Genomic DNA, 12,004 nt, shown 5'->3' on the forward strand with positions numbered 1-12,004 from the left:
CTAAAATAGACAATGCTGATCATTTACTGATAATGGTCTCTACTGTACGTGTGTTTTAGCAGAGGCAATTCTCAGTATTGTCTATGGCAGGAGATTTTCTGGCATTTAGAAGCCATGACAAGTAGCTGCTACTAAGTAGCTCCGTGTGTCTTTACCCTTAGGGCTCTGGCACACGGGGAGATTAGTCGCCCGCGGCAAAACTCCCTGTTCGCGGGCGACTAATCTCCCAGAGTTGCCTTCCCCTGCCATCCCATCGGCGAACATGTAAGGCGAACATATCTAATTCTACACTTGCACCCAGGCTATTGTGACCCGATTGACGTGAGTGCCGGCTCTCTCCTGATGCATAGATAGATAGATGATAGATAGATAGAGGATAGATGATAGATAGATAGATAGATATATATATTTTACCATGAATGGATTGTCTGCTATCAGTGATAGCATTGTAACAAAGCATTTGCTGCTCCACCTTGTGGATAGAAGGGGTAGTGCAGTTGCAGCTTATAAGGATACAATGGGGGAAATAAAGATAATGCACAAGTCAGAGGTTTATAAGATATAAATGTATTTAAATGTATCGTTAACCAATGATTATTGCTTATAACACTATGAACACAGGAGAGGATACAATAATGCACATTCGGTTTAAGGCACAGAAGGTGAATGATCTTCTCCATCGATACTGGATTCCCAAAGAGCAGTGCGGGGGCAGGAATATCCAGGCAGCCGCCCAACAGAACTGCAGGAACTTCTGGGCTGGAGGTTAGAGCTGTAGTTCAACTAGAGGAAAACCCTGCATGAACTGTCCATATCAGTCGTTATACTGTTGCTGAACTACAACTCCCAGCGTATCCCAACATATTATGAAAGCGTGCTGGGAGCTGCCGGCAGCCCATTGGATATCCCCATCCTATTAAAGTGATTCAGTGCGACAATTACTGAAGAATTACAGCAGTATAACAATCTTTTCAATATAAACAACATAAGGAATTTAGAACAATAATAGAAATGGCAATAGCATTATTTCCCTAATAGCCAGCCATTATTTCCCTAATAGCCATTACACTCAGGCCCCATCTATCAAGCTATAACTCCCAGCTGCTTGGTTTCTAAGGCCAATGACCATAGCAACCAGCTAGAAACCCCAATACTTAATGATAGGGAAAGGGCCCATAAATAATATTATTATTATTATTATACAAATCAAACCTCGCAGACAGTCTGCTTCCTGGTTTAAAGGGGTATTTTACCTCTATATTAACTCTTAGTATGATGTAGAGACAATTTGCAGTTGGTCTTCATTTTCTCATTATTTGCAATTTGTTGACTTATTTAGCTTTGTGTTCGGCAGAGAGTTGGCAATTTGAGCTAGCTGGTTGCTAGGGTCCAACTTAACTTAGCAACAAGGTACTGGTTTGAAAGAGAGACAGGAATATGAGCAGAGTCTGAATAGAAAGATAAGGAATAAAAAGTAACAGTTTGAAAACTGAGTTAGGAAGGCAAATAATTGAAAAAAATATATATAAAAAAGACCAATTGAAAAGTTGTTAAGAGTAGGCCATCTATAACTTACACTAATAATCATTAGCAAAGGCAAGAATACAAACTCCCATCCTTACCAACCCCCCCCCCACCCCCAAACCAGTGAAAACTTTCCCCCCATACACAGTATATTAGACAATGTGTAAATATACAATTAGTGAAAAAGATACAAACGAGATCAAAACAATCAGTAGGGCTGGTAGGGAGGCCTCAACTGGGCTTTGTGCCTTGACTTTATTCCGTCGTTTGGTGATTGGGTCAAGTGATGGGGCGGCTGGGCTTCATGTAGACTTCTGGGCCACACCCACATATCCATAAGCCACACCTCCCCAACCTCAAATTTATTTATTTTTTCCTCTTTTGGAGTCCACAATTCCGAAATGTCCCATAAAAACGAGGACAGCTTAGGGCGGAAAGCCCTGGACCCACCACCGCCTTGTGTTGAAGAGGCATCAAGAACGTAACCAAGATGAGGGCTTCCCTACGTGGCCCGTTTAGACCACCAAATTATACTTCTGATCCGAAATGTCATCAGTCGTGGGTGTCTTAAACGGGTTGGCTGTGAGTCTGGAGTAATGTCTCATGATGCTGGAGAGCAAGATCAGGCCTACGATGGCCAAGAGCAAAGCCAGGAACCCGGTGCTCAGCTCGGAGATGTCGTAGAGCCCCCAGGTCAAGCAGAGGTACATGAGGAGCCCAACGGAGAGTCCAGCCAAGCTGAGTCCGTTGAAGACCTGAGGGAACATCCACAGGGTGCGCTCGTTGAAGGACAGGGCCAAGGCCATGGTGAGGAGACCCATGAGGAACGTGACCAGGGACGAGTAGGTCAACACCAGGGACATCAGAAGACCTTTCTGGCAGTTTAATCCCACGGCCGTCAGTCCTTCCTGGTCGGTGATGCAGTAGCAGCCGGCGCTGGTCCCGTTGTACAGGCAGTAGTTGTAGAACCCGATCTTCTTGCACCCCGAGATGGCGATGCTGCCCGCCTCCAGCAGTAAGGCATAGATCAGCAGCGAGCAGACCAGCCCAGACAGGGAGATGGTCAGCAGGACCCCGGCCGCCTTGCGGAACTTCTCAGAGGGGAACATTGTGTTGGTTTATTGGGCCGGGGGGGTTAGTTCATCGTAAAACTGCAGAAGAACAGAGAGGAATCGGTAAAATGATTCAAAAATGAAATATTAGTTTCTGTGTTTCTTAATAGAAAACCTATTAAAATAGTCATTTTCACCCACTGATACATATATAGATATATACACAAGCCCCCCACACAGCCTGCCAGCAACACCCAGTCTAAAAGTCCCCAGTAACACGATCCATATTGGGCCAGCTGGTCTAACCTCCCACAGGCTACTGGGGACCTTAGATTGTAAGCTCACTGGGACAGGGGCTGATGGGAATGGGATAGGGACCTTAGATTGTAAGCTCACTGGGGCAGGGACTGATGGGAATGGGATAGGGACCTTAGATTGTAAGCTCACTGGGGCAGGGGCTGATGGGAATGGGATAGGGACCTTAGATTGTAAGCTCACTGGGGCAGGGACTGATGGGAATGGGATAGGGACCTTAGATTGTAAGCTCACTGGGGCAGGGACTGATGGGAATGGGATAGGGACCTTAGATTGTAAGCTCACTGGGGCAGGGGCTGATGGGAATGTGATAGGGACCTTAGATTGTAAGCTCACTGGGGCAGGGACTGATGGGAATGGGATAGGGACCTTAGATTGTAAGCTCACTGGGGCAGGGACTGATGGGAATGGGATAGGGACCTTAGATTGTAAGCTCACTGGGGTAGGGGCTGATGGGAATGGGATAGGGAATGCTGCAGAATATGTCAGTGCTATATACACATGATATACAATATATATATAGCAGATGGGCAGCAGAGCGGAAGGGAAGGGCTTGCACGCAGAGCTCACACTCACACAGAAGGGACAGAGGGTTGATACTCACACAAGATGCTGCAGGAGGAGGAGAGCCCAATGGCACAGTCATTGCCGGCCGCCCTATACATAGCTTCATGTTTTCCAGTTAAATGTGCTGATCCTGCACCCAGCACCCAGCCTCATGTGACTCCCCCCCACCCAGTCGGGTTTCTCCCTGACTCCCAGTTAGACTCAGTCTGTTAACTCCCTGCGCACAAACACTGTTCCGGGAACACAGATTTAAAGTGACAGTCGCACTATAACTAGAGGGGCCCAGCACTATGATTGGGAGCATTTATATTACCCTTTAAAGGGCAAGTTAAGCCCGAGATCCTTGTTTCTGTGCCATTAATCATGGTGCATTTATATTACCCTTTAACTGTTGGTATTGTGATAGAGACCTTAGATTGTAAGCTCACTAGGGCAGGGACTGATGGGAATGTGATAGGGACCTTAGATTGTAAGCTCACTGGGGCAGGGACTGATGGGAATGTGATAGGGACCTTAGATTGTAAGCTCACTGGGGCAGGGACTGATGGGAATGTGATAGGGACCTTAGATTGTAAGCTCACTGGGGCAGGGGCTGATGGGAATGGGATAGGGACCTTAGATTGTAAGCTCACTGGGGCAGGGACTGATGGGAATGGGATAGGGACCTTAGATTGTAAGCTCACTGGGGCAGGGGCTGATGGGAATGGGATAGGGACCTTAGATTGTAAGCTCACTGGGGCAGGGACTGATGGGAATGGGATAGGGACCTTAGATTGTAAGCTCACTGGGGCAGGGACTGATGGGAATGGGATAGGGGCCTTAGATTGTAAGCTCACTGGGGCAGGGGCTGATGGGAATGGGATAGGGACCTTAGAGTGTAAGCTCACTGGGGCAGGGGCTGATGGGAATCGGATAGGGACCTTAGATTGTAAGCTCACTGGGGCAGGGGCTGATGGGAATGTGATAGGGACCTTAGATTGTAAGCTCACTGGGGCAGGGGCTGATGGGAATGGGATAGGGACCTTAGATTGTAAGCTCACTGGGGCAGGGACTGATGGGAATGGGATAGGGACCTTAGATTGTAAGCTCACTGGGGCAGGGACTGATGGGAATGGGATAGGGACCTTAGAGTGTAAGCTCACTGGGGCAGGGACTGATGGGAATGGGATAGGGACCTTAGATTGTAAGCTCACTGGGGCAGGGACTGATGGGAATGGGATAGGGACCTTAGATTGTAAGCTCACTGGGGCAGGGACTGATGGGAATGGGATAGGGACCTTAGATTGTAAGCTCACTGGGGCAGGGACTGATGGGAATGGGATAGGGACCTTAGATTGTAAGCTCACTGGGGCAGGGACTGATGGGAATGGGATAGGGACCTTAGATTGTAAGCTCACTGGGGCAGGGGCTGATGGGAATGGGATAGGGACCTTAGATTGTAAGCTCACTGGGGCAGGGACTGATGGGAATGGGATAGGGACCTTAGAGTGTAAGCTCACTGGGGCAGGGACTGATGGGAATGTGATAGGGACCTTAGATTGTAAGCTCACTGGGGCAGGGACTGATGGGAATGGGATAGGGACCTTAGATTGTAAGCTCACTGGGGCAGGGGCTGATGGGAATGTGATAGGGACCTTAGATTGTAAGCTCACTGGGGCAGGGACTGATGGGAATGGGATAGGGACCTTAGATTGTAAGCTCACTGGGGCAGGGACTGATGGGAATGTGATAGGGAACTGGGGCTTATATTACCCTCTAAAGGGCAAGTTAAGCCTGAGATCCCTGTTTCTGTGCCATTAATCATGGAGACTACTTGGGCTTATGGTTCAGCGGGAGTCACTTCACTACCCAAGAACTGGATTATATTTAGTCCCCAAAAAGGGGGGACCCCAAAACAGCAGTGCAGCCCATTCTTACATTTATTGGTAACATTATAGGTGTACTGTTCCTTTAACTGTTTCACCTCCTAAACAGTGTCGGACTGGGGGCACCAGGGTAAAACCCAATGGGCCTCGGCCGTCAGCACATCTCCCCCGCCCCCATTGTGGCGGGGGGTTGACTAAGTGAGTGGAGTGGGGGGCCCCCGGGTGGCAGCCTATATGGGCCCCAGACACCCCGGTCCGACCCTGCTCCTAAATGGCTAAGAGCAGATATAAAATTGCCCTTGTGTGGCCCTACAGCAAGCGCAGTAAGCATTTGGTGACATCATTTGATGCATTGTGACATCACTTCCGGAAGCGTGACATCACTTCCTGGTATCAGGGACATTTTGTGGGAGAGCGGCCAGACAGCTCTGCACTGGGAATAAAGTGCTGCTTATAAACATATGGTTAGCTTCCCCTTTAGTTACTCCCTGTAACAAGCTCCAGGGCAGAACGGTGTTTGTGGGGCAAATGGATCCGCTGAGAAGAGGCTGACGGGGCAGATAGATGTGCCGACTCCGCACAACAAACACTTATACTTTGTACTGAGTCCAAACTCCAACTCATTATCTGTCTAATAATGATCTGCCCTGGAACTGCAGGAAAACAACTTATCCCCCAGTCTGTATATACTAAGGATGCAACAAAACCACTATTTTAGTTGTGTGCCCAGAACATTCCTTCTCTGTATATTTGGCACCTCCTACCCATATGTATAAATACAAATATACAGAGAAGGAATGTTCTGGGCACACAATAAGCTGTACCCCCATACTGTACTGTCTAAGGGAAACACTATGGCACCCCCTACCCATATGTATAAATACAAATATACAGAGAAGGAATGTTCTGGGCACACAATAAGCTGTACCCCCATACTGTACTGTCTAAGGGAAACACTATGGCACCTCCTACCCATATGTATAAATACAAATATACAGAGAGGGAATGTTCTGGGCACACAATAAGCTGTACCCCCATACTGTACTGTCTAAGGGAAACACTATGGCACCTCCTACCCATATGTATAAATACAAATATACAGAGAAGGAATGTTCTGGGCACACAATAAGCTGTACCCCCATACTGTACTGTCTAAGGGAAACACTATGGCACCCCCTACCCATATGTATAAATACAAATATACAGAGAAGGAATGTTCTGGGCACACAATAAGCTGTACCCCCATACTGTACTGTCTAAGGGAAACACTATGGCACCCCCTACCCATATGTATAAATACAAATATACAGAGAAGGAATGTTCTGGGCACACAATAAGCTGTACCCCCATACTGTACTGTCTAAGGGAAACACTATGGCACCCCCTACCCATATGTATAAATACAAATATACAGAGAAGGAATGTTCTGGGCACACAATAAGCTGTACCCCCATACTGTACTGTCTAAGGGAAACACTATGGCACCCCCTACCCATATGTATAAATACAAATATACAGAGAAGGAATGTTCTGGGCACACAATAAGCTGTACCCCCATACTGTACTGTCTAAGGGAAACACTATGGCACCTCCTACCCATATGTATAAATACAAATATACAGAGAAGGAATGTTCTGGGCACACAATAAGCTGTACCCCCATACTGTACTGTCTAAGGGAAACACTATGGCACCTCCTACCCATATGTATAAATACAAATATACAGAGAAGGAATGTTCTGGGCACACAATAAGCTGTACCCCCATACTGTACTGTCTAAGGGAAACACTATGGCACCCCCTACCCATATGTATAAATACAAATATACAGAGAAGGAATGTTCTGGGCACACAATAAGCTGTACCCCCATACTGTACTGTCTAAGGGAAACACTATGGCACCCCCTACCCATATGTATAAATACAAATATACAGAGAAGGAATGTTCTGGGCACACAATAAGCTGTACCCCCATACTGTACTGTCTAAGGGAAACACTATGGCACCTCCTACCCATATGTATAAATACAAATATACAGAGAAGGAATGTTCTGGGCACACAATAAGCTGTACCCCCATACTGTACTGTCTAAGGGAAACACTATGGCACCTCCCTCCCATATGTATAAATACATAGTGTTTCCCTTATCTATTAAAGAACCGGGCACGGCCCAGTATGAAGCTAAAGGCCAGACCTCCCCTACTAGGAGACAAAGGCAGCGCCGCGCATGACTCTGCACATAACAAACATTACATTACAACAGCCTGTGAGCGGCAGCCATGGGATTTCCAAGAAGTGGCTTTTTTAAAGGGGAAGCAAACCTCCCATTGCTCCAATTGCCCCTCCCTCCAAAAACCTATTGCTCTGATACAATTTTGTTACTTTATATTCCTTTTCTGTCTATTCAGGCCTCTCCTAATTACCTTCCTGTCTCTCATTCCCACCACTGCCTTGTTGCTGGGGTAAATTGGCCCCTAGCAACCAGATCGGATGATTTAGTGGTGTTTTTGTGCTTTCACTTTCCCGGCCTGCATGGCACAGATAACACACACGTACCGGTGCCCGGCAGATGCCCGACTGATAACTGGACTTTACTGGAACAGAGTCAAATCCAAATGCAAAAATATTTATTCAATATCCCTTGGGTGTTGCAAAACTACAACTCCCAGCATCCTCGGCGTTTGACGGCATATGGGGGAACGTGTTCTAAGCAGAAGGTTTGAAGAGTAACTAAGGGGTTAAAGGGGCAGTATCCCTCCTTGTTGAACCCCAGTGCAATGAATAGGGCAGACTCTCCCCCTATTGGTGCATTAGGAAATATCTATGGGGGGCAAATAAGCTGGGGGGCACAGTATGACGGCATTACTAGGGCTACACACTGCCCCCTACAGACACGTCTGACTAGCAGCAAGCTAGGGGCGCACTGAATACACGACTTTAGGAACCTGAACCCTTTGTGAAAGATTCGGCCGAATACTGAACTGAACCCAAGGGGACAAGGGAGGGTGAAGACAAAAACAAACCCCAGTGGGAATGGGGGGGGGGGGCAGCTATATTTTCAGGGGTGGCCATAAAGTCTGGTTCTCCAGTGGCCCCTGGGTACCGCCAGTAATGGGCCTCCATGTGAGTGCGCAGGGGAGGGGGAAGTAACAAGCGCAGGGGGAGTGGCAAGCGCAGGGGGAGTGGCAAGCCTGGGGGAGTGGCAAGCCTGGGGGGCAAGAGAGGTGGCTGTTGGGAGAGCGGTGCCTAAAAAATGCCTGAACTTCACTCACCCAGGGCCCCAACTAGGGATAGGTGAACCCAACCCGGCTCCTCCCTTCTATTTATAGAGCCGCAACTGTCCCGCCCTGCCAGTGACATCACAAACGGGGCAGGGTGGGCACGTGCCTATGAAGCCCCCCCTATATATGTGCCCCCCCTGCCTCCCCCTAGTACCTGGGTACCCCCCCGCCTCCCCCTAGTACCTGGGTACCCCCCCGCCTCCCCCTAGTACCTGGGTACCCCCCCGCCTACCCCTAGTACCTGGGTACCCCCCCCGCCTACCCCTAGTACCTGGGTACCCCCCCGCCTACCCCTAGTACCTGGGTACCCCCCCCGCCTACCCCTAGTACCTGGGTACCCCCCCCGCCTACCCCTAGTACCTGGGTACCCCCCACCTACCCCTAGTACCTGGGTACCCCCCGCCTACCCCTAGTACCTGGGTACCCCCCCCCGCCTACCCCTAGTACCTGGGTACCCCCCCCGCCTACCCCTAGTACCTGGGTACCCCCCGCCTACCCCTAGTACCTGGGTACCCCCCCGCCTACCCCTAGTACCTGAGTACCCCCCGCCTACCCCTAGTACCTGGGTACCCCCCCGCCTACCCCTAGTACCTGAGTACCCCCCCGCCTACCCCTAGTACCTGGGTACCCCCCCGCCTACCCCTAGTACCTGGGTACCCCCCGCCTACCCCTAGTACCTGGGTACCCCCCGCCTACCCCTAGTACCTGGGTACCCCCCCGCCTACCCCTAGTACCTGGGTACCCCCCCGCCTACCCCTAGTACCTGGGTACCCCATACGTCACAAACACACAATAAAACAAACAAACAAAGCGCCACAGACAGAGACACAAACACTGTTCTATTTTCAGTTTCTCTTTCTGAGCTTAAGGGCGTAGGTTCCCCTTTAATTTAACTCTTCCTATGTTACAGAATCCCCTATTCCCAGCAACTTTCCAATTGGTCTTCATTATTTATTTTTTGCTGTTTTGGAATTATTTGCCTTTCCCTTCTGCCCCTTTCCGGCTTTTGCTCCCTCCGGTGTTATTATTATTGTTACTATTGCTGAATAACTGAAAAACCATCAAAAACAAATGAAGACCAATTGCAAACTGTCTCTGCAGATCAATATCTAGTTAATTGAAGGTGAGCTGCCCCTTTAATAAAACTCCCCCCCCCTGCAGGGAAATCCCTGGCAATAAATGTATTTATCCCTCTCTGTGTAAATAGAGGGCAAATACCAACAAGCCCAGGGGGCAGAAAGCGAAAGGGACCGGGCAGGGCATGTAGGGACATGTTTGGGGCCACAGGGGGCAACAGATAGAGGGGCAAATAATAAGGCACAGAGAATACAGTAATAACATGGGGGTTACTATGAGTATTAGAGTATTATTACCCCAGTGAAGGGGAGACATTACCTGACTGACCGCTCCGGCTGACAGTTGCTTTGGAACTGACCTGCTCAGCTGGTCTATTCCCTTTAAATCACATGAGCCAATCAGCTGGGAGGGGGCGGGGCAGGGGATTTCCTACATTGGTTGCTTGTGGTTTGTGCTGTTCCTCAGGCTCCCAGTCTGATTGGCTGCAGGGAGGAGCAGGGGCTGATGGGAATGCAGCCAGGTTGGCCCCCCAGTACATAGAAGCTGAAGGGCCCCAGCTGGGCAATTATACACTGTATCTAGAGTTTTACCCCAAGTCCAGTTCTGTGCCCCCCCCCACTGCTGGGAGGACTAACCTGCCCCAGTTACTGATATTTATACACCCAGAGCCAAGGGCAATTACTGGGAGAGGGGGCAGAAGTCAGCGCCAGGGGCAGTTATTGGGGCGTCAATGGGGAAACTGCATGGGTGTCGCACCGATGGGCCAAAGGGCAAGTCCATGGGGGGCATTAAGTACTACAGGCAGGAGGGTAACTGGGAGGTTCTGGGCCCCCCCTGGATAAATTTTTAGGGTGCATCCACAATGGACCCCACATGTAAGTGACCCACCCCAAGTCTGATTCTCTGACTCACAGAAAGGGGGCGCTAATTTGCTCCCATACTGGCACATTGTGCACAAGTTTATCCTTCTCTATCTCTGGGCCCCCCAATAACCAAATGGTTTGTACCCCCCCCCCAATATATACATGATAGGGCAGGCAGTAAAGAAAGGGTTCTTTTGCCCCCTGCACCCCCTAACTTGCATGCCTGTATGGAATACAAGCGGGGTTACACTGAGGGGTGCAGGGCCCTGGGTTAGTGCCTCAGGGGCCCCTGCACCCCACAATGGGCCCCCACCGTGGCCTTCACACCCCCTGCAGGGGCCCCCACCCACCAGGGCCCTGGGTTAGTGCCTCAGGGGCCCCTGCACCCCACAATGGGCCCCCACCGTGGCCTTCACACCCCCCACAGGGGCCCCCACCCACCAGGGCCCTGGGTTAGTGCCTCAGGGGCCCCTGCACCCCACAATGGGCCCCCACCGTGGCCTTCACACCCCCCACAGGGGCCCCCACCCACCAGGGCCCTGGGTTAGTGCCTCAGGGGCCCCTGCACCCCACAATGGCCCCCCCACCCCTGTGGGGGGTGTGAAGACCACGGTGGGGGCCCATTGTGGGGTGCAGGGGCCCCTGAGGCACTAACCCAGGGCCCTGGTGGGTGGGGGCCCCTGCACCCCACAATGGGCCCCCACCGTGGTCTTCACACCCCCCACAGGGGCCCCCAACCACCTGGGCCCTGGGTTAGTGCCTCAGGGGCCCTTGCACCCATGGGCCCCTACCGTGGACTTCACACCCCCCACAGGGGCCCCCACCCACCAGGGCCCTGGGTTAGTGCCTCAGGGGCCCCTGCACCCCACAATGGGCCCCCACCGTGGTCTTCACACCCCCCACAGGGGCCCCCACCCACCAGGGCCCTGGGTTAGTGCCTCAGGGGCCCCTGTACCCCACAATGGGCACCCACCGTGGCCTTCACACCCCCCACAGGGGCCCCCACCACCCGTCCGACCCCCCCACCCCAAGAACACATAAGTTAAACTTACCTCCAGTACATTGAAGGAGGGTGACTGGAGACTTGGAGGAGCACCTTGCGGGGGTCCCCAGGGCCCTCTGGGTTTTCCCCTGTGTCCCGACTCTCCAGTCCAACCCTGAATACAAGTTGGGGGGCAGGATATGACACGTCTGTGTGCCTCCACCTTCCCCTTCAGCACAATTGGAGCTGGGGTACCTACAGATCATACAGGGTATCAAGCACATTGCTTTAATGAGGCCGTTTCAGCAGGACAGCGCCACCTTCTGGGGGAATGAGAGCATTGCAGCTATTAGAACAAGAGTCTTGTTCTTCCATTGTTAAGTTATATATGAACTTCACGCATTTTATGGTCATTCAAGGTATACTTTGCCTTTAATGGGATTCTGGCATGTTATTTTATGGGGCGCTTTTTATTTCT

The 12,004-nt window shown here is 50.7% G+C and overlaps 1 protein-coding gene across 2 annotated transcripts; it reads right to left on the reverse strand.

Moving 5' to 3' along the window:
- Window positions 1-547: 547 nt before the first annotated feature.
- On the reverse strand, window positions 548-10,080 carry tmem140 (transmembrane protein 140). 2 transcript variants are annotated; one of them, XM_031898552.1, is made up of 2 exons: window positions 10,000-10,080; window positions 548-2,675 (listed from the first exon to the last, which is right to left on the reverse strand). In XM_031898552.1, the coding sequence occupies exon 2, from the start codon at window positions 2,631-2,633 to the stop codon at window positions 2,040-2,042; it is 594 nt and encodes a 197-aa protein (XP_031754412.1). In that variant the 5' UTR covers window positions 2,634-2,675; window positions 10,000-10,080; the 3' UTR covers window positions 548-2,039. The 2 variants fall into 2 exon arrangements, with proteins under 2 accessions (XP_031754412.1, XP_002941473.1); XM_002941427.5 differs by lacking the exon at window positions 10,000-10,080 and adding an exon at window positions 3,496-3,600.
- Between the last annotated feature and the right edge of the window lie 1,924 nt (window positions 10,081-12,004).

Source organism: Xenopus tropicalis, chromosome 3, assembly GCF_000004195.4.
Source record: "Xenopus tropicalis strain Nigerian chromosome 3, UCB_Xtro_10.0, whole genome shotgun sequence".
NCBI classification, from domain to species: domain Eukaryota; kingdom Metazoa; phylum Chordata; class Amphibia; order Anura; family Pipidae; genus Xenopus; species Xenopus tropicalis.

What these genes read in the sequence shown, in the direction of transcription:
- tmem140 (XM_031898552.1), bottom strand. Translation starts at nt 2,633, where the DNA reads ATGTTCCCCTCTGAGAAGTTCCGCAAGGCGGCCGGGGTCCTGCTGACC.